The sequence below is a fragment of the Passer montanus genome, unplaced genomic scaffold (genome assembly GCF_014805655.1).
Source record: "Passer montanus isolate IOZ18808 unplaced genomic scaffold, ASM1480565v1 scaffold28, whole genome shotgun sequence".
Classification (NCBI taxonomy): domain Eukaryota; kingdom Metazoa; phylum Chordata; class Aves; order Passeriformes; family Passeridae; genus Passer; species Passer montanus.
Genome location: NW_024367483.1, coordinates 11,032,241 through 11,055,647, shown reverse-complemented (window position 1 = coordinate 11,055,647; position 23,407 = coordinate 11,032,241). Strand labels below are relative to the sequence as shown.

General features: G+C 34.8%; 1 protein-coding gene across 2 annotated transcripts in view; it reads right to left on the bottom strand.

The window, feature by feature from the left end:
* NCAM2 (neural cell adhesion molecule 2) overlaps window positions 1-23,407 on the bottom strand; it is a 264,883-nt gene that overhangs the window by 113,869 nt on the left and 127,607 nt on the right. For both annotated transcript variants that reach the window (XM_039713271.1, XM_039713272.1), the window contains exons 2-5: window positions 13,196-13,270; window positions 12,026-12,232; window positions 9,636-9,779; window positions 3,732-3,869 (exon numbers count right to left, since the gene is read on the bottom strand). In XM_039713271.1, coding sequence (XP_039569205.1) covers window positions 3,732-3,869; window positions 9,636-9,779; window positions 12,026-12,232; window positions 13,196-13,270 — 564 coding nt within the window. The remainder of the gene's footprint in view (window positions 1-3,731; window positions 3,870-9,635; window positions 9,780-12,025; window positions 12,233-13,195; window positions 13,271-23,407) is intronic.

Sequence of the window (23,407 nt, the reverse complement as noted above, 5' to 3'; positions counted from 1 at the left end):
TAACATTTATAACATTAATAATAATAAAATAATAACATTTTAACTGTTATAAATTCATAACAGTTCACAAAGAACCTCTATCCAACCAAAAACATAGCAATAATATTTGAGACAGAACGACTCACAGCCTGATATTTAACATATCTGTTTACATATCTTCTTCTATTAATTAACATTAATAGCAAATATGAAGTGTTCAAGGCCAGATTGGATGGATGTCTGAGGAACTCAGTGCAGCAGGTGTCCCTGCCCACGTCAGGGGCTTGAAACTAGATGGGGTTTTTTAAGTCCCTCCAATCCAAACTATTCTATGATTCCATGAAACATAAAAATAAAAACAATCCAAGCACATGGATGGAAGTTAATATGCAGAGAAGAATGAATGCCACAGAAACTGAGAGGAAAGGGAAAAGATTGGAGCTCCACTAAACAGAGGTCAGCTAGCAAGAATATCCTGGGAGATGACACAGTGACTCTGTTATTCTTTTTATCTTTACTCTTTATTAGTGAAAAGATGAAACAGGCAACCTCAATGAATTTGTTTTTAGTGTTCCATTGCACTCCACCAGATTTTTCTCACTCACTCTTGAAAACCAACTGTTGTGGCTCTCTACCGAATATTTCAGAAGCCTTTTCACTTCTGAATCTTAAATATATCAAATTAATATAAAATCATGTACCAGAATTATCAATGATAGGTAATAGTGTGTTTTTATGTACTTTTCACACTTTTTAATGGTGTGTTTCATAGTGTTTCACGGATCACTTCTTTCCTATCTGAAGTTGCATGGGCTATTACTCAGCACACAAAACCCTTCTGCTGTGCTACGAGAATTTATCCATCTCCAATAAAAAAATTAAAAAATAAAAAAAACCCACAATGCTACATAGAAAGATTTTAATGCATTTCAGCTATTTTGCAGTGCATTCTAATGTCTGGACCTTGAAAATAGTTGGGAACATGAGGAGATAATTCTTTGCTAGAAGTAGCAGGCTCTTCACTGTTCACCACTAAGAACTACAGGACAGTGACCTGGTTCAGTTCATTACTTAAGTGCTTAAATTTTCCAAGATGTACTCCAACAACAATGAAATGAAATATTATTTTCTCTTTTGAGAAGGAAAATTTTTGTTTGCTTATAATTTTTCAAGGAAAAATCTGTTTTTATGCTTGTATGTACATAGGTTGGATCTAAAGAGTAAAGGTACAAGAGGAAAAGCAAAATGAAAAAAGCTGGTAAATCTCTCTCATTTCACATTTAAAGCAGAGTAACAAAACTCAGTCCCTTATAACTGTGTAAATAACTCTCATTAACTTCAGTGAGATCAGAATGATATTCAATTTATGGAACTTCTCAGATAGTAAAAAGTAAATCTAAGTAGTACATTAGGGAAAAATAATTTAAAAAGAACAAAAAGAATAAAGAAAAACAAAGAGAGACAAAAGAACAAGTAAAAGAAACTTTTGGTTACAGGAGGACTTGAATTCTTTCATTCTCCTCTATATCAACTATTTGTAATCACAGAAAATTGTGACATTCAGATCTCGCTGTAAATACAACTAGAAAATAAATGCTACAAAAATTTTAGTATTGAAAGTAGAAAAGAAACATAAACATTAGATTTCTAAGAGATAATTCAACTGTCAATTTCTTACCCACTATAACCTTCCAAGGATTTCCATACATTAGAAATTACCTTGATATCAAACTTTGTTCCAAGATTTAATTATTCTTGAGTAAATTTGCAAACCGTTCATATGCAGACTTTAATTTAAAAAAATGAACTACTACAATTAATCTGGTATGCCAGATTTCATAAAGTACCCCTAAGTTCCTTTGTTACAGTTTATCCTGCTTTGGAAACTTTACATATTTCTATCCTGGTTTAGTTGAAAGCAGGACAACTTTTTCATTGGACTCAATGCTCCTTGTGGGTCCCTTCCAATTAACCTCATTTTGTGATTCCTATTATAGAAATATTGTTAGCATAGATCTTGCATATTCCTGTAGATTCTACAGTGACTATAAGAAGATGAGTAAATAAACAGTAAAGCTCTAAAGTTGAATAACTTCTACATACAAATGCTTTCCTGATAATATGTTCTTTTTATTGTAAGTGTAGATTATCCTCCAAAGTAAGCATTTCTTATTTCTCTTTTCGAAAAGGAGATGCAGTAGAAATATGGCCATGTAGCTTTTAGTGGCCTACAGACTGATCCTTCTCTTCCTTTTTTTTAAACTTTTTTTCTTTTTGTTTTTGAATCCAGTTAATTTATAGATTTTTTTTTCACCAAAAAACAGTACATTTTTTTCCTGCATTTTAATATTACTCTAAAAGCTTTTTTGGATCAAATTTTATCCCTTCAATTTTATGTAGGCAAACCTATTTATTACTATAAATGAAGCAGGAAATAGCTCTTAATTGATGTCACTCTACATGACCAGCCATGTCATAATCACTTATTTGGCAGCTTCTTCTCCTCCTAGGACTAAAGTTTAGAGATGACTGTGTTAACATTCTTGCCTGGAGTCATAACAAATATAAGAAGGATCATATTTTTTTTTGTTGTTTTTATAATTGAGCAAAAATGATGTGAAGTCAGACCATGGTTTGCAAACCAATGTTTTAGGTTAAATACAGCCTCTCTCAGCTCAACTGCCTATAAACACCAGATAGAGATGAAAGGTAATCAGAAGGTGGATTCATATCCCTGTACATAAATAGAAGCAGAGGAAAATCTCATTTGGCATTTTAAATGCTACCAGATGCACTGTTGGAATTGTACATAATCAGGAGTCGTGGTAATGCAGCACCAGAATGTGCCACCTACAGCAATCTAGAGAATTCTGCCTCAGATGTTGCTGCTTGACAATGTGGACTAAGAAATACCTGTGCCAGAATCTGCTCCTCCTGCTGAAAGTAGCTGTGACTTCACCTTACATAACGACTTGTGTAACCTGGGATTTACTGAGAAGGACCAGTCAAGGGCAAAGCATTTAAAGCTCTGAACCTAAGACACACTGTAGAAGAATGTCACTGAAAAGCTGACATTAAACAGACGGCAGAGATAAAAAATGCCCTTTATGAATGGTGTCCTTTCCAGGCGACATATGAAGAGATAGTTATTTTTCAACAGGTCAATGCAGAGTTTAAGAGAGGTTGAGTTAAATGCTCCATCTTGTCTCAATTCAATGATTTTCATTCTTAAAGGTTTATTATAAACTAATAAAACCTATAATGCAAATATTCAGGTAACTCCTCACATAGTTTATTCCTCAGAAAAATAAAATTTGAAAAAATCTGTAACTGAGACTTAATAAAATGTGTCTGTGAGCTCATAAAATACATTGCACAGTGAAGATGAATAAATATGAAAAATCAAGCATGTTTTTTAAGAATAAGTGACAAAACACTGAAAAATAGACTGAACTGAGCTACTACAATCTGAAATTCAAGTCTTGAAATAATTATTGTACTGTAAATGATTAATAATAATGATTCATGCTTTACATATTTATATTTACTGATATTATGAAACGTAATGAATTCTATTTACACAGTAGATTTTTTTTCAGTATTAAGAAATTACATTTATAAGAAACCAATACTAAACAGATATGACAATTATATTAACCAATTTAATAAAGGGTTTTTTGAAGATCATATTTTGAAATAGGCTATAATAGTCAAATAAAGCACAAAGTCAGTTAATCAACTTTACTCCTTACCATTCACAATAACAATTATGTCCCGAAAGTCAATTTCTCCTCTTGCTTCCACTCTTCCTTCACATCTGTAAACTCCTTCATCACTTTTATTGATCTTAAGAATTTGGAGATTATTGTTTGCTAATATTGCAAATCGATCTAGAAAGAAAAATAAGAGACCAAATGGCATAAATCAAGTAAATCAAGACAACATGAGGAACACTTACTTAAATGAAAAATATTTAAGAACTTTCTCTGTACAATCAGAACACTCATTGATAAAACATTTGTACACTTAAAAAGAAAATATAGGCTGAGAAATTTGGGGTTTCTTCATTCCAAAACACATTGAATTTCCTAGAATTCAATCTGGATTTTCCATCCATAATTTCCTACTTACTCCAAGAAGTAGTCAACTGTAAGCTAAATAACAATTTATTGCAAAATGAGTGGAAAACTTGTGAGCATTTACACAGAATAACAAAAAGATTAAATGGGAAAAAAAAGACTCATAAATTAAATTGAGCAGTTTTTAATAAAATAAGCAACAAAATGCTGTTTCCTTCTCTATCTAGACTATCTGTATTTGTGCCCATTCTACAGCCCAATGTTTAATGATTTTCAGCTTGTTTGCCCTCCTTCCCTCCTTCTGTTCCTTTCTTTATTCACTCTTGGTCAATGATATATTTCACCACCCTCTAACACTTCACAGATATCTCTACAAAGACATAACCCAAAAAAAGAAAGCACTCTATCTTCTGCAAAGGCCAGCATAAACTGAAATTGAGTAGACATTTTGAGGGGCTGAAGGACACTGTAAAATCAGGCTCTGAAAGAAAACCATGCACACACTTTTCTGCACATGCAGCAGCAAAATTATAATCTTCAGAAATAAACTGGACCTGAATTTAATTTTTCCTCTTCCTTCTCTCTGGACTAGTGTATTAGGTTTATGTGTTGATCTGTTGGCCTCAAGGATCAGATATCCCCTTTGTAATCCATGGAAGACCCTCTGCTACAGCAAATTCAGCCTGAACTGCAACCGAGAGAAAGGATCCACACTGGAAATGTTACAGACTGACCACAGGCCCCACTCCCAATCTCACTGCATTCCTTGGGGTGGGCAAGGTAGAGGAGTCAGCAATGAAAAAGTAAAGTCTGGGAAAAAGGAGAGGCAAAATATTGCTTTAATTTTGTCTTTGTGTTTCACCATTCAACACCATTTAACTTGCAATGAATTTAATTAATTTTCCCCTCTGTCAAACCCATTTTGCTGATGCGGGTGAGTGTTCTCCCTGTCTTAATCTCAACACACTTTTTTACTCATTTTCTCCCATCATCTTGTCTTTAGTTTTCTTGGCAAGACTTGGGGGGGATACAGAAGTGGCTTCTTTGAGAAGCTTCTAGAAGTTTCACCATGTCCTAGAGTGTCAGCAGGGTCTAAGCAGGACCTCCCCCCAGCCAAGGCAATCAGCAGCTCTGGGATAACAGATTTAAGAAAGGAAAAATTAAAGTGCAACAGCAATTGCAGCCAGGGGAGGAGTGAGAGACATGAGCAGAACCACCCTGCAGACTCCCAGGTCATTGAAGAAGGAGGAAGAGGAGGTGTCAGAGCAGATGCCCTGTCAGGCCATGCTGCACACTATAGGGAGACAGCTGTGCCCCTGCAGCCCATCAGGTCCACAAAGGAGCAGAGATCCACCTGTAGCCCCTGGATGACCTGGTCAGACCAGATGATGCCTGAAAGAGACTGTGCCCCTGTGGGAAATCTGTGCTGGAGCAGGCTCCTTGTCAGGACCTGTGAAGCCATGGAGAGAGGAACACATGCCAAAGCAGGTTTTGTGCCAGGACTGGGATGCTCATGGGGGACCCATGCTGGAGTGGCTCCTGAAGAACTGCAGGCTGTTGGAAGGATTGCTGAAGTTCGCCGAGGTGTCCCCACACTGGAGCAGGGGAAGAGTATGAAGAGTCCTCCCCTGAGGAGGAAGGAACAGCAGGAGACAATGTTTGGAGTCATGTTAGCCCGAGAAGAAAGAAGGTGTGGGGGAAAGGTGCAGTTTAAGACTATTATTTCTAACTATCCTAATCTGATTATGTTGGTAATGATATTTTCCTCGAATCAAATCTCTTTTGCCCATGATGATGGCAATTGGCAAGTGATTTCTCCATGTCCTTTTCTCAATCCATCACTTCCCTGAAATAAGCAGGGACATCTTCAATTAGACCAGGCTGCTCAGAGCCCTGTCCAGACTGGCCTTGAACATTTCCAGGGATGTGACAGCCACAGCTTCTCTGGGCAACCTGTGCCAGTGTTTCAGCACCTCCATCAAAAATGTATTCTTAATATCTAAATGAAATCATCTATCTTTTAACTTAAAACCATTACCCCTTGTTCTAGTGCAACAGACCCTTCTAAAAAGTTTTTATCCTGAATCTCAACCCTTACAACAACCTCATAGGGCACAGTTTGATGGCTATTTTTTGTTTTATTTACAAAGTCGACATTTTTCAAGGATGAAATGGTCTGAGCTAAGAGTGGTTCATCATGGGTTAACCCCAAGAAATGTCACAAGTGAAAGGTGAGAAATTTTCTCGAGCCTTTTATTATATTCTCCCTCTTCTGTCCAGTTTCAGAGGAAGTGACTGAGCAGCTTTGGTAACAGCTGGTATCCAGCCAAGGTCAACCTCTTGAGGAGTGTAAGTGAGAGAAAGGCTGGGTGGGTGCCTGGAAGCTCACCAAGGTAAACTCACCAAAACTAATCAATATTAATGGACTCTTCTGAGGAAAATGCCTTCCTGCAATTCACTGAATATAGGTTTTGAAGAACACGAAACCCTGTTATTCAGGTATTGTTCTTCCTCTATTTTGCACCTTTCAATATCGAAGGATTATGAGATTTAGCAGCTTTCATTTTTAACTAGCACACAGATGACTTCTGTACCAGTTGCAAGAATTCTACCATAAAATGAAGAGAGAAACGAAAAAAAAAAAAGAAAATCATGCTTCACCTGATAGAAGTTTACAAGACATTAACATCATGAACACATTTACATTAATTATGTCTGGTTTGTTAAAGTCATGTTTGAATATTAATGCCATTTCATACACTACCACATACAAAATATATATTTTCCAGTTCTGTTCCTACACAACTACCTACACAGAATCATGCCTTCAAATGTTTTGAAATGGGAAGTTCCAGCTCCTCTTTAAACCTTTAAGCATTGGTAAAGCTTTTTTGGTTGGTTTTTTTAGTTTTTTTAATTTTTTTTTACCATAGACATGCAGTGTGTGAGATGAATAGGGAGGCTGGAGGTGATCTCCATTTTTATAAAACACTGAAAAATGAGGGTTCACTTAGCATCAGGAAACAAAAACTAAATGTTGGCTGGATAACTTTTCAACTTTCATTGCAGAAAAATGGATACAGCAGTAGATATTCCCATGAGTATATCAGAAGTTCACTGTGCCATGGATATCTTGATAAAATTTTGCCCTTTACTAAACAGATTTGATTTGGCGAGTCAGGAAGTAACTGGGCATTACACTACTCCAGATCATCGCTGCTTTGTCTGGACTCAACCCCCTCAACTTCAAAAGCCTGATTTAGAAGAACAGTCAGTTGCATGACCTCCCCCTTCAGTCACATCACACGCTAAGTGGTGTGGCTGACAAGAAGGTCTTATGTCTTTTCAGTGCCATTCAACCCAATCTGGAGGAATTTTTGGTCATAGTTCGCAAATTTTGCTGCGTATGTACCAGGTTTTGAGCCAGAATGTCCAATATAATACTATGTAGTAGGACATTACTAAAGAGCTGTTGAAAAAAATATTGAAAAAATGTTGAAGACCAAGACTTTTATTAAATCTTTTTCTCATAAAACTGGCCATTCTTTTGTAATATCTTCTAAACACACAATAAACACAGCATGTTAACCATCTTAAAGCAAGCAATCACCTTTGCATGTTAGTTAATACAAATGTATTTTAATGTTAGTTAATAAATGTATTTTAATGGCCTACATGGGCTCTGCAGGGCAATGGTACTACATCTCCAGTACTGCAATTAGAACTGGACAAGGAATTGATTTGAAGTGGAAAAGAAATATCAGAGGCTATGCTACCCTGAGAAAGCAGCAGGACTGCTTTGCAACAGCCTGGCCAATATGATCTAGAGGGTGAATCTGGCTCATTAGAAGCCTGCCTTAAGTCATCTTTAGGATAAGAGAGAATTTGATCATCCACTGTAGATTTTGAAACTGAAATTATAAAATAAAACAGAGTAATTTTTATTTCACTAGGCAAGAAAAAATTTCTTAACTGTAAGACAGTGGGCATGCTGGTTTTCACCTCTATTGTAAACCCATATAAACAAAACCCACAAAGCTTACAGTGTCCTATTTTTATGTGATTTAAAACTGCTACCTCCCAAACAGGACTAGAATTGTATTTGGATACTGTTCTAGATCAGAACATAAGGGAAGTATTCTACTATTTAACTTAAAACTTGTTTCTATCATTGTACCTTTTAGCACTGTGAAAGAAAATGGTTAAAAAAATAGAAGTTTATGTATTAAATTTTTAAAAACTCCATTTCAAAGTGCACGATTTTGAAGTAGAAAGGAAATGTTGCTTCATCTGCTTTGCTAACCCTACAGGTTGATTGAAAAGCAAAATGGTGATAAAAACTTCGAGAGATCTTTGAGGAAGTTCTACTTTTTCAAGCTCTATCATCCTCAAATGACTTTTTCCTAGATTGCTAATTCTTGTTTTATTTTCAGCATTCTTATTTTTGAAAATTTTTTATGTTCAATTATATATATATTTATATAAATAAATTGCAACTATTTTCTTCTAAGTGTAGAAGTTTGCTGTTTGTTCCTTTTAGTCTCCGTGTCTAGATGACCGAAGAAATAAGATATACTAAATAAGAAAGAAGTTTAATCAAAACTTTCTTTCCCAATGGAGAGGAACCAAAGACTGCGTCCAGAAATAAGAACCAAGCTTTTTTTCCCCCCCCCTATCAACTGTTCCACATTCATTTGACTTCATAAAACCCCTAACAAACTTTTAATTTTTAAATAAAAATAAGAATGAATTTTGAAAGAAAAAGAATTTTAAATATGCACTGCAACCCTGAGTTTCATTAAATGCAGAGAGAAAAACTGATGGGAAGTTAGAAAAGCTGATTAATTAACAATGTTAGTTCCATTTCCAGAAAATGTAAAAAAGTCCTGTTTTAGCAAAGATGACTATTGAGACAACACTGAAAAAAAATAATTCAAAGTTTTTGTAGGTATAAGTCAAAAAAATACTATTTGACTAAGTAATTGGCTCTCTAGAGACTTAGAACTTGCATGTGGAGAAGGCGAGATTTGTCTTAATCCAAGTTTTATCAGTCCAGCCTCAGTTGATTACTTATATCCCAGTTACTTGTAACTCAGAGGGCATCTTACCCTTATACAAGCAAACTCTCACAATAATGCAAAATGCCTCTCCACTTGGAATTCTCTGAGCAACTGTGCAAGTATCCCAAAGTGAGGGCTGTGTAGGGTCAGTATCACAGCTTGGTCTGCAGTGAAGTTCATGTCTGTGTGTTTTAAACGTGTTCAATTCCTACAGACAAGATGTACCTGGAAGAGGTCCTGTGAGGGAGCTCCCAGAAATCTTTTGGGCATTTGGACACTCATGTTACACCTAGGCAAAATTCCCAATTGGAAAAGAAGACACATAGGGGAAACCATTGTACACAGATTCCCTACAGAGCACAGAACCTGGTAAAATTCCATTTAAGCTGACGTGCTAATCAAAATCCCCCACTAAAATCCACCACAAAGTCCACTAGGAATTTAAAAAGACCTTCTTTAAAATAATGTTTTAATATTGTGTGGAATGTATAACTTAAAGAGTTACCAAAATACTAACTGTCAGCAATAGTTGTGACTTCCTCATTCCGATACAACCAGCTGACAACGGGAGCAGGTGAACTCGTAACACGGCAAACAACTTCTGCATCTTCCCCCTGCCTGAACTCTTGTGGAGATACTATGTCCCGAAAAGTGAGCTTTTCTGAAAAGGAAAAAAAAAAAAGAAAACAGAATACAGTAAAAGTCTTACACTTAACATAGCATTAAAATTATATTCAATAACAAATAAGATAAACACCACTATTAAATCTTCTTATTGTGATAGTACAGAATTATTTCCATAACATAATTTTCCCACATAAGATTCAAATCATCCTGGACTCTGCCTGTAAAAATTACTTTACCATCCTTTTGTATTATGCAAAATTTTGTTTATTTATATACATTCTGCAGGTTTTATAAGCATATTTTAATTGTTTTCAATGCTCCAAAACACAGTTTTTAAACTCTAGGTCTTGGAAGTTTATATTTTCATGTTGACAGTTTACTTACTCTCTTATGGATTTTATTCCTCATTATTCTGTTATTGAATTAAAACTTCATGTTTTTATTCTGTTCAACCTTCCATTAAAACCATTAAAATATGGAAAATTCTCATGTGAAAAGTGGAATTTTTGACTCACTGTGAAAAAGAACAGCTGAGTAAAATACAAGCTTAAGAGGCCAGTGAGAAACTATTAGGTCTATTATGACTATTAGGTCATAAGAAACTATCACTATTTTGAGTAACTAACAAGATTGTTTTAGGACTGTTGAGGCTTTTAATTTTTCCAAGCTCAAATAACCAAATGATATTTGATTTTCCACATGTGTCATATAAATCCAGTATTTTTAGAAAACCAAGATGCTATTAATCCATGATTCCATGTAAGATCTATTGCAGTTGACTAACACACACACAAACAATCTGGAAGAATTCTTGCACACAGAATAAACAAACCAACCTATGTTCTCTTAGGTCAAAGATGGCCAATTACATTTCAGAGTAAACTTTGGGGAGCTTGTGACAGAGATGCAACTTCATCTCTGCTTTTTGTATTGATATGAGTACAGGCTCAAATAATCCACACACTTCCCACAGCAGAGGGTGAACAGTTTTGTTGTTATGCCTTTCATACATTTTTGTATGAAGTCAGAAAAAAACCTCTCACAGACATCTGAGAGTCCTCAAAACCAGGCCCTAAGAATACCAACAAGTAATCCTGCTTTCTTTTTACATCACAAATATGAATAAGGAAATTTTACATGTCTGTTCCTACAAACCTTAACATTACTTGTGTAGGTTTGCAGGTTTGTCTGATCTCAGAATTATTAAAATTTACACATGCAAATGCTTATAAAGATTTCTACTTTTCTCAGCATTCTGCTAATGGAGTAACTGACAGTTTTATGCATACAAATGAATTCCTGAAAATTGAAATCATTTGACTTGTGAGATTTCAAGCCCCATGTAATCACTTCTAACTGCTACCAACCTTTTATCGGTTGTTTTACCAGAAGACTTTTTTTTAATCTATGTCCTTTGTTATCTGAGTTATCTGTACCTCTCGGAAGCAGTGCTTTACCATTCTACTCTGTAGTTTTTGTCTCATTGTAATTCCTTCACATTTAAAAAAACTGTTCTCCAATGAACGTAAGTCCTAACTCAGCTGATGGGCTGCTGTCATATGCCCCATCATTCACCAAAAAAGATCTTGCCTTACATCTTCACTGTGCTTGTTTAATGCACAGGTTTCAGGTATTTTTGATCTAAAGAATGCGATACAATGTAGCTATTCAACACTGAGAAAAAAGCTACTCAAATCTCTCACTGAATCTCATACTACAATAGAATGCATTTATTTTTGAAATATACTCCTCAAATCGTTGCTTGCAATTGAAATCCATTTTGGTTACTTATCACACTGAGCTTCAACGGCTTATGTCAAAACTCATTCATAAGGCCAAGAATAGCAAAAGACAGAGATTAAAATAACAATTCACTAAAAAATCCACTTTTTAAATGTAATCTATTACACTTCCTGCACTTTTATCTATGCACATATTTGTAATATTTTCTAATTTTTAAACTGTACACACACTTGTAATATGAATTATACAGATCTATTTTTTTCCTCCTATTTTCTAATTTCTTTGAGGGCCAGACAGTTTCCCCTTATCAGATGGCATTCTAAAATACAGGAGAAAAGCAATCTACAATACTTATAAGTGGCCCTCCAATTAATTCAAATCTTTGTCATAATGTCTAATACTAAACTGCACGAGATGCAATTATTTGGAAGATAAAGTTCAGAGCTTGGGATGATATTTTGAGAGGCTTTACTTTCTTTGTGCTAGTGTATTTTGAAACACACTCTTTTATTTGTTAACTGACAGTATTTTACTTACGATAAATCTCCAAAACTACAGTAGCTTCTTGAGTTTGTCCTTTAGCATCTGTTGCCTGGCAGCGGTATATGCCAGCATCTTCTATGTTTGCGTTGTAAATGGTAAGGCGTGAGCGGACACCTTCCTTCTGAACAACCACCCTCTGACCAGAAACAATCTTCTCTCCTTGTGGGTTGTACCAATCTATGTTTTCAGGCTCACCAATGGCTACAAACAAAACCAAAACCGATACCAATTTAGACATTTAGAAGGACATTGTGAAACGTGTATGCCTACTCAATGCACAGTCCATGCAGTGTCAGGAATTTAAACTGAATTCAGGAATAATTTTTTCGTGGAAAGGGTTGTCAAGCACTGGCTACCCAGGATGGTGGAATCACCCTGGAGGTGCTCAAGGGATGACTGGATATGACACTCAGTGCCATGCTCTAGTTGACAAGGTGGTCATCAGTCAAAAGTTAGTCTTGGAGGTCTTTTCCACCTAAGTGATTCTGTGATTCTACAATGTCAGCTAATTGCTAAATTATGCGAGTTGTAAGAAAGACAAGCAGGACAAAACTGTAGGAAGATGTACAACCTTTGAGACTGGGTAAATAGCAGCTAAAGGATCTCAAGAGGGGGGAAAAAAACCACAGAAAAGTATGAAGTCTTATAGGAAAGAAACAGGCTGTCAGTGACTGGATCAACAGGTCAAGCCTTCAGGTAATTGCACTGTCAGTGTAGTCAGGCCATGTGTCACTGTCAATGGAAGATCTCAACTCAGCACCACGAAGGATCCATATCAATCATCTGCAAATGCAAATTCTTATCCACCTGCCTGATTACTGCCTCACCAGAAAAAAGTCTCTTTGGCTATGCCATTAGGTTGGAGAGGATTTAATTCCTTATTTTAAATAAGCGACAATATTTTAACTACAAAAGCATCCTAACAGATATAAATTACCTGTACTGATATAGAGAATTCAGACTGATTCCGTGTGTGAAATGAAGAGATCCTAGACTGGAAATGTGAGCCAGTGAAGTCCTAATATTTGCCACAGTTCTCACAAGTCAATATGAATGTACAACAATATGTTAATTTAATAATGTGAAACAACTACTTCAGTTAAAATACATTAAAAATCAAAATTTAACAAAAATTATATACCAACAAATAACATTAATACATACCTGTACATGTGAAGAACTTGGATTCACCCACACTGAGCTCAACTTTGCTAAGTGAAATTGTTACTTGAAGTAAAGCTGAAAAATATAAAGTAGATTGTAAATTAATTTGGGAATTTATCAGTTTAAATCTTATATTGTCAGGTTTTATATTGTTTTCATTCTATATACTGAACCTGTTCTAAAAGATTGAAATTTTAACTAAACATAGTTATGTTTTGACGTACATATTGAGATAGACAAAACAATCTAAATAAGGATGTTGCACAATGATGACAGCCTTATGTCCCATACCTGAGGACAAAATTAAAGAAGGGAAAAAAAGGAAAATGTGATAGAAATATATGTGAACACAGACTAGAAATTAAATGAGAAAAATTTGATTTGTAACACACACAGCAAGTGCAAATCATGTCTGACTAACTCCACCATCTTCTAGGATAAAACTATAAGTTTTGCGTACAAGAGAACAGTGGGTGGCAATTACCTTGACTCTATCAAGGCTTTTGGCTTTCCCTCCCACAATAATCTCATACTTGAATGTATTGGATATAAAAAGCAAGGGTTTTTAAGTGGGTCTGGTTGCAGGGGAGGAAATTCAGAGTATCTGTGCTGTGACAGATACAGGCAGTTCTTGCTGGGTCATGATGGAGCCGCTGCAGGACACAATTGAGAGGGCTGAAGGAGTTTGTAGCACTCCTTAGAAGGTCAAAGAGAGAGACAAGAAGGCCAAAGTGATAAGAGGTGTTCCATGGCACATCTGGCAACACTCCAGGATTCTGGCCAATGCATGAGCCCATGAAAGAGCAAACACATCCTGAAAGGACTACGGATAACCCACAATAGAAAAGAGGAAATGAGTTAGGCAGAAGGAGCAGTGGAAGAAAAGAGTGAAAAAAAAAGGAATAACAGAAAAAAACCATTATGTCCTCACCCCAGCCTCCTGCATTATCCATCACTGAAAGGACTGTTCCCTGAATGGGTGGTGATAATAACGGGAGTAAAGGGCAGGAATAGGAGGGAGTGGTATCTGGAGTATGGGAAAGAGGCAGAAAGGTGTTTTCACTAAGTCTCTAGCTTTTTTATGTGACAAATTTTACCCATGAATATAATCTAAGTTCAAACTTGCTAAAACCCACAGCTATTCAGTTCTGTTGACAGTAAAAATTCAAGAAAAGCTGAGCACAGAAAAACTATCAGCAAAGCACTATCCATGGATGTTAACATCAGAACTATTACAATTAAGAGAAAAGCACAATAAAATAGATTTGCTATTAACTTTTATGTAATTAACCTAAATAAGCAATTAGACAAGATGTGAATATTTTTTTGGTCTAATAGTCATATCTAAAGCTACACCAAAAAAGCAAAGAAAAGTGAAGATTGCTTCAGTATCAGTCTGCCAATCTAAATTACACAGAACTGGGTACTTTCCACAAAAATTCTCCACAAAGAAAGAAATTTAAACATCAAATATCTGTACAGCGCATAACATTTTTCATGAGATTTCCTGAATTTTGAATGCTTTTCCTAAGAAGATCATCACAACTGACTTTTCTGCTTTTTACTGAATATTAATATCTTATACCCTCCTCCCATAAGAAAATATCTAAGAATAAAAAAAAACCAGTAAAAAGCCACAAAGAACATATCCTGCCTCAGGCAAAGGTAAATATCTGCATGCACTCTGCTAAAACAAAAAATTCTCAGTCCATAAAGACAACCAGGAAGATGGTAAGACTGCCTAGTCCAGAAAGAAGCTGAAGGGGACTGTAAATATTTGGAATTTAGTAGTAGACAGGAGGGAGTAGTGGAATTTCCAATGCAATAGTGAGGAGCACAATGAAGGCTCCTTTAGGACACACAGAGCTCAAGAACTGGCTTGTTCTCATCTCTGGTCTTTACACCCTTGGTACCAAAACCAAAAGCAAAACTTACGTGTAAGAAAGGAAATTAGTTTAACAGAAAATTTTACATTTTGTTGTAATGAGAATCAAGCGTAATCAATCATCCAGGAGGCTACTCCAAGCCTCATTTCTTTATTTACCTATCAGGTAAACTTTTAATACAGCCTCAAGACCTATAACTGCTGGTGGAAACCAAGGTACTAATATATACAACCATGAGGAAACTTGAAGAGCTTGGATATTTATTCCATGTCACAATCTACATTACAATTTTTCTGATAGCATATTATTTTAAAGAGTAATCTTGTACATTTGCTCCAGAAATATATACATTAGCAGTGAAATATATATAAAATACATATTTCATCAGGGTTGCTTCAAGGATAATTGCATTTCTTAATTCCAATAACTGATGTCGAACTATATAAACGCAATAGATGAGGTAATACATGTCAGGTAGAATGCAAGCAGTGGCATGATGAGCAGTGTAAAAGTAAGAATATTTTCCTTCATAAATAAATAGATATTTGAGATTTTAACACAGTTTTGGCAGAGGGCTCAAATCCATTTAAATTTCTTAGCATGAGTGCAACTACATAAACTCTATGGAGATGCTAGCTACGTCTCTGAAACCAAAAGGAAATATTTTTTTCTACATATGGTACTTTAATATTCACAGAATAGAAAAAATATAAAACCATCTGTTCCATTTTCCCAGCCTCACCATTTTCTTAGCGCTGCTTGATGAAAATAAAAAAAATATTGCTTCATGCATGCAATCTAGAAGTAAAAATATTGCTCGTTATTAATCTAGAAATCTCTGATTTTTAGTAGGCAGGCAAATGAAGCTAAGAGAATACTCACTTGTTACTTACTGAAAGCAAAACATTGCAAAGAGACAACACATTCAGAAAATTTCACTGTACTTCTAAATCTGTCTCAAGAGCTGCAGATAGTATAAGCTCTGATGAAGATGGCAGAAATGTAGTCACAAATTATTACTGTACACTAACTAATGGATTAATAAAAAATTGAGTTCTTTGCATCTCATCTTTGCATCAGGCTGTTGTGAATCTGTTTGAATACACAGGCGTATGTTTATTTTATCAGATCAGTGGAGATATTGCAAATATTTAGTAGAGGTGCTACCTATGTTAAACTACACCCAGAAATAAATAACACCTTCTTGATAGATCTGAAGAAGTACACTCTCTTCCCATGTTTCCAAGAATATCACCTAAATACCTAAATACCTATATACCTATTCAGAAAAAAAAAAAAAAAAAAAAAAAAAGGCATGATGTAAAAGATCTATTCAAACAGAACTCTGGGGAGTATAATGCTAGTGTAGTACAGCTGTTCTGGGAAAAAGTGAATTCGTTCGGGGCTTCCCTCATGTACCCCTCTTTGGTACATGTCCAATTTCACAGTAAAATAAAAGACCACTACTAGAACTAGGTGATACAACCAATCCCTTCCTTTTTGATCGGAGTCATTATAAAGGAATCATTACCAGTTGTAATACACTAAGAGGATTCTGCTGAATTATTCCTTAATGGTTTTAAAAATCACCGAGGAAGATAAGTAAGAACAGTAATGAGAGGTCCATTTGTACTGCTAAATATGGAGACAGATGACTGCATTCATAAGGACTAATATTTAGTAGACTAATTGATTTCAGTCCCATTAGCAGCAGTAGCCTTCAGGTTTCAGATCTAACATCACAAATCTGCCATAAGTGTCTGTGCAGATGCAACAGAATTGAGGTGCCATCACTGAGAGATAACAAAAATTGTATCAATAAGTCATTCACATGTGTACTTCTACTGCCCTCAGCAATATATTACAGCACAATCAAAGTATATACTATATAAATGTACATTTAAATATATAACTATAAAAGATATACAAGGTGCTAAAAAGGTAAAGGGGAAGATATTTTAATAAAATCTGAAGAAAATATTGATTAAAGCTCTGCTTCAACTAATAAACCCATCCAACATCTTCTTGATAATTTAATTTCTTAAAAAAGAAAAAAGAATAAATCATCGCCCCTCAAGCACTAATAAAACTTGATAAAACTTCCATTTGTCTGCATTGGAAAGACACCACAACCAAAACATATCATATTTTGTTATAATTTCCACAATATAAATTACATACAACACATTTGAACAGTTTCATGCTACATCAAAACATCTGAATAACTTTTTGAATTTACTTTGAACCACTAGACATCACTCAGCTGTAGAGAGGTCTTTCTAAACCTGTTGGACTCTGAAAAGGAGAGGCTACTGGGAAGGCAGTAAAAAGGAGTGGATTCAGCTCTGAAGACAAAGCAAGGCATAACTTGGGGTCAACATGGAGCTAAGGGAAGCAGTGACAGCTACAGACACTCATTTGGATGGCTTTGGCACTGGCTTCTAAGAAAAACTTAGCTGAGAGGACTGTTTTCTTTAGGAAGGTCCAAATTCTGTTTAGCATAAGTTCTCTGACAAAAACTACACCCTTGGCTATTGGTGTTCTTTGACTTCATTCAGTAAGCAAGCGTACATGGGTGATGTGGTTTTGTCTTCAGTAAATTATTTAACTTCAATTTAATATATGCTTAGAAAACTAGGTTTCATTATCCTTGAGCATGAAGAAATTAATGTGTTTTTAATAGATATCAAATTCAATCCCAGAGCAACCACTCACCCAGTTAATCTTTCTTATGCAGAATTCCAAGAATATTATGTTTAAATACACTGATGCCCAGATCAAAGTGAATATGTTTTGAATGAAAATTTGATTTTCCTTTAAATATGCTTATAATTTAAATATACTTTGAAACACCATTGAAAAAATATTTTGTGGATTTTTAAAATTAACATGATATTTTAGAGCCTTTTGGACCTCTAAGCTGAAATGAGGAAACACAAACTAACAAATATACAATGAACTTATTAGGCAGCTCAATGAAATTTTATTTTAGAGCAAATTCTAGAGTTTCTTTTTAAAAATATCAATAATTTAAACTTTCTTAACTACTAATTCAGCAAAGTAAGAAATATAAATCCAAAGAAATCATTAAACAAGCCATAAAATTGCATTTCCATTACCAAAAGTCTGATCTAACCCATTTCCATGAGTAATCAAAAAATTTGGAACAGTATACCTCTTCCCTGAATAACTCTATTAAAAAACAATATAAGACATAGCTGAATTAAAGTCTATTTGAATTTGTTTGCACTTGGACCCAATGGAAACAATGTTTGGAGATATTGTAAGTCACATAAGGTATTATTGTTTTTTTCACATAAACAAAGAAAATTCCAACACTTTAGACCTCTGAAGAGGGAACGACAGACAATCAAATATTACACAGGAGATGGCCATCATTAGTCATGACATACTTATTAAAATTATCATAATTAAACACCAAACCCACAATGAAATATTAGGAAAAAAAAAATAGAATTTTACTGCATACTGAGACATCTCTCTTATATCCAAGGGAACTATCTATGGGGAAAAATCCTATTATCCTGTCCTGAAAAGGAAATTATGTTGTTGTTGAGCTTGTAAAGTCTGTGAGACTTGTAGTGTTTAAAGCCACCTAATGCATTTGTAATCCTTTGGGAACAAAGAGAATACTGAAGAACAATCTTTTTTCTATCTGCATGAGAACCTACAGTGAAAAATTAATCCAAACAGACTATTCAAATGCAATTTATTTAATGTTTAAATTTACTTATTTAAGTGTACTTTTTGGGGTTTTTCTTCCATCTTTTGCACTTTAATATAAATGACACAAAATTTTCTATTCATCCTTTCCTAATATCCTATAAACAATGTAGTCCTAGGTTTTTTTTCTTATGAATAAAGGTATATAAACTGTCCTAATAATATCCTTCTTCCATTCAATGGCTTTGAATACTTAACTGCAAGTTAAGTATTTTGTAAAATCATATGAAAGACAAACTGTATCTGCAAAGATAACAAATATAAATTTAAACCCTAAAGAGTTTGGTTATTTTCAATTTTCTAGTGGGCTGACTACTAATAAATCATAAAGCATCACTTCTCCATGGTATGACAGTACAGAGAGATGTTACATTTATAATTACTTGGCAGAAAGTTTCATAATTAATTAAGTAGTTCAGTATAGATGAACTTTCCATTTCATCACGTTAGCCTTAATTTGGACTTGTCAGTAGAGAATACAAGTGAGTTAAAGTTCTAAGGTTTTAGTTGAATTATTATGGATTCCTTCTTCAATTTCTGTCTTATAGATTACAGAGTGTTTTATTTTTAGTTAGACAAAACAGTCTTTGTGTCATCATGAATTCATTTCCTACATCTGTTAAAGCATCATTTTCCCTGATGAGAGGAGCTGGAAGTCACACAAAGTTCAAACTGCCTTCTGGGCCAGAACAGATGTTGTAGGGGTGAAATGCACAATGAAAGAGCAGCAACACAATCCAGTTTTGTGCAACAAATACTGAATCATAATCAGAAACTCCTCTGTTGAACATTCTTTTCTATGACACTTGCAGCAGAAACAGTTAAATAGATAAGCCATTAATATCTGAGTGGAGACAGTAAACAAGTATAAACCAGTCTGCTTGCTACAATTCCATTCAAAAGACTAATCTCAAACAGAAGTTACTCACTACTGTTCCCCCAAAAGTCAAGCAAGCTACAGTTTAGAAATAAACACATAAATATTGTAGGTGCTATTGAGATTTTCAGGTAGATTGATAATGGGAGCTCAGTTCTTCAAAACTAAAGAGATGGGTAAATGGGTAAAAAAGAGTAAATTTTTATATATAGATTTACAAGCCCAAACATATTTGGATATTTTAAAGAATACCTAAAGAATATTTATGAATATTTAATATTCCTATTCATGGTGTAGAATATTAAAAAATATCAAGATTAATAGATAGAGAAATGAAAAAAAAATACATATGATTTATTCACTTAGAATCTGCATAAGTGAAAGGCATGATAAACATTGGAGGAGTTTAGCTATGAAGTATCAGGCATGACATGATGCATATCTTTAATTCTATTAAAATTATTTTAGCTAAATTCAGTAGAGCTTCTTATTATGCATGGTAAGAAAAGTGAAGTTTAAAATTCATTTATTAACAGAATATTAAGATATTTTAACTGTAGAGGAAGATACTGGGAAACCTTTATCATGTATTGATAAAGGTTTCTCATATAGAGAAAGAAATAGTATAGAATAGGATGATCAAAGTACTATAGAATTCTATTTATCAAAGATGAACATCACCTTAACAAAATCTGCTCAATCTGATTTTTTTTAAGCAATAAACAGAAAGAAAAAATATTTGATGGGCATATGAATATTAAGGAACATGCTTCCCAAACTGAAAATTATTAAGTTGGGGAATTCCTAATTTCATAATATCTCCTACACACAAGGTTAATGTTATCAAAACCAGTAAGTGCCTCAATAAAGATACACCTGAAAAATAAGGATCTTAATCTTCAAAGTAACAGTAAACTATATATGTAGAATAATTGGGAGGTTGGGCATGTGCACTGTGGGTAGGGTTTATTTTTTTAATATTAAATTTCTTTTCCCATGCAAAAGGATGTAGGAAAAGAGGCAATGGCCACAAGTGGCGCCATGGAAGGTTTGGATCAGATATTAAAAAAAAATTTCTTCACCCAAAGGGTTGTTGAGCACAGAAAAATACTGCCCAGGGAAATGGTGGAGACACCATCCCTGGAGGTATTTAAAAGATGTGGATCTGAAGAGATAAGGAACACAGCTTAGTGCTGGGCTTGGCCGTGTTCAGTTAAAATGGTTGGACTTGATGATCTTACAGGGCTTTTCCAACCTAAATGCTTCTGTGGTGTTTTGGTTTGGGTGGGGGTTTTTTGCCTGTTTTTGTTTTGTTTTCTTTTTTAATCTAGTTTAAAGTGCATTTAATATAATTTTCAAAAGACAAGTGGCAATGTACACTAACAAAAATACACAAATCTCTTTTTAAACATAATAAAACACTTTTTTACTCAGTGGTCAAACACAGGACCTGGTTGCCTAGAGAGGCTGTTGATTCTCCATCCTTGGAGACACTAAAAACCTGACTGGGCATAGCCCCGAGCAATCTGTTGCTGACCTTGTTCTGAGAAGGGATTTGGACCAGGAGATTTTTCCTGCCTTCCTGCCTCTGCTGGTCTGTGTGTGTGTATGTGATCTTTAGAACATGAAAATCTAACTTGTTTCTCCCTGCTCCACTGGGCAGCCTTTCATTATAGAACCGTAAATCAGACACAGTACACAGAAAAAGAAAAATTACCTAAGGGTCACATTTGTCAAAACCTGCAAACTTTAAGGTAAAGCCACAAACCTTAGAAATGTTTCTGAAAAGAAGCACTCATGTCAAAAGAGTGCCTCATATCTCCCCATTATATTCCATTTTGGTTTTCAGAGGAAGAAACTTTTTAAAACAGCATTTCTTCATTGCTGCTGGGTATTCAGCACAAGTTTCATAATGTGCCAAGACCGTAATTGAACATGGACACCCTCATTGAAAGGTACATATGGGCTGCCTGGGGACCAGTAGCAGAAAACATGACACTGAGAAAAGTAAAGGAAAAAAAAACCAATCAAACAAAAAACCAACAAGCAAAATCACTGCTAAAATTCTTCCTTCAAAATCAGCTAACAGCCTAAGTGGTCCTTCAAATTGCAGAGGGGTACTGGATTGAGCCAGCATTCATCTAACTACTTGGCATTTATAACCTAAATCCAAAGAACATGTTTCTCAAACTTCAGGCCAAAGGCTGTCTGCAAAGTTTCTGTTGAATGCTAAACACATTAACCCTCCCAAAAGAACTAATACAACAATAATACAATAATAGAAGTAATACAACATAAATGTGTCTTAGAAGGAGACAAGAGCCTGCCCATTCTTAAACAATACATAACCCATTCTCACAAAAGTGTCTGCTTCAAGCACATTGTACAAAGGAGATGTGTGATATTTTTTTCTTATGTTGATGTATATATTTGTTTCTTATGTGATGTATCTATTATAATAATAAAAAAGAAACTGTAGTTGCTTAAAAATAGTACTGTAATAAAGACAGGGCAAGAAATCATGTCACATAGTTATGGAATCAACATATCCTGATTGATTTAAAAACAAGAGATCTTTGCAACAAAAAGTGTAATGACTCTACTTTCCTCAATTCTAACTAGAAAAATGCTACAATTAGCCTTAGAGTTCAGAAGTTATTAGGTGAGATTGAAAAAACCAAGAAGTTGTCCAGGTACAGCAGCCATTTCAACTGCATGGCAACTGTTGCTAAAAATATAGTAGTCTCTATGAAATGTACATATAGGTAACGAGTTAAAGCAGAACAATATGTAAGCTAAAGTCAGCAGCAGAAAGAGCAGTGTTAGGCCATGGTATTTTGAATAAATCACGCTGACTAATCAACGTCTCTGTAGCTAAAAAGAGAGGATTTTAACTCTGATTTAAAGAATTGCAAAACAAACAACTGCATTGGCCTACCTTGCGGGTTTTCTTTTTTTTTTGTAAAAAAGATGACACATGCAAAAATCACTTGCTTTTGAGAAAATACTTTTCTAGTGAAAATATGCCTCACAGGCTACAGTCTCTGTCAGGAGTTGTTTTTGATGTAAATGTAACAGTTCATTCCATTTCTTGGAAGTGCATAATGAAATCAGAATATCAACTTCAACTACACATAGCCTCACATTTTTAATTGTAGGGGTTTACAGAGATTGTGGAAATGTGACCCAAGAATGGCTATTTGACATCTCAAGAAAATGAACTAGTGGCTGTTGAGGACAGACATCATCAGGGCATGGAGAAACAGCTATAAGGACTTCCTGCTGCCAGACATGTACATCTAAGCAGTGTCTAAATTCAGATTTAAGAACATATAGAATTTCTTTTGGAAATAGTCACTTTGTCTACGTGGTCCTTTAAAAAGTAGGTAGTTCTTAAGACATTCCAAATTGGCTGGAAAATGAATTCATGGACTCATTTTTTCACCCAGTGAAATTTACTTTGAGCCATATTTTTTATTTCATCTTCCTTCCATCGCATCCTTGAAAAACTTGAACCTGCATTTTGAAATGCAAGGGTCCACAATCCAGCACTCCAGTTTTCCATTTTAACTAATCCAAACACAAAAATATTATCAAATAGGGGTGATCCTTAAAAAAAAATATTACCCACATCAGCTATGTCTTTATAAAAATTTTGTTTAGAAGAGAGGGGTAAGCATAAAATTACACATTTTGATAAATGCC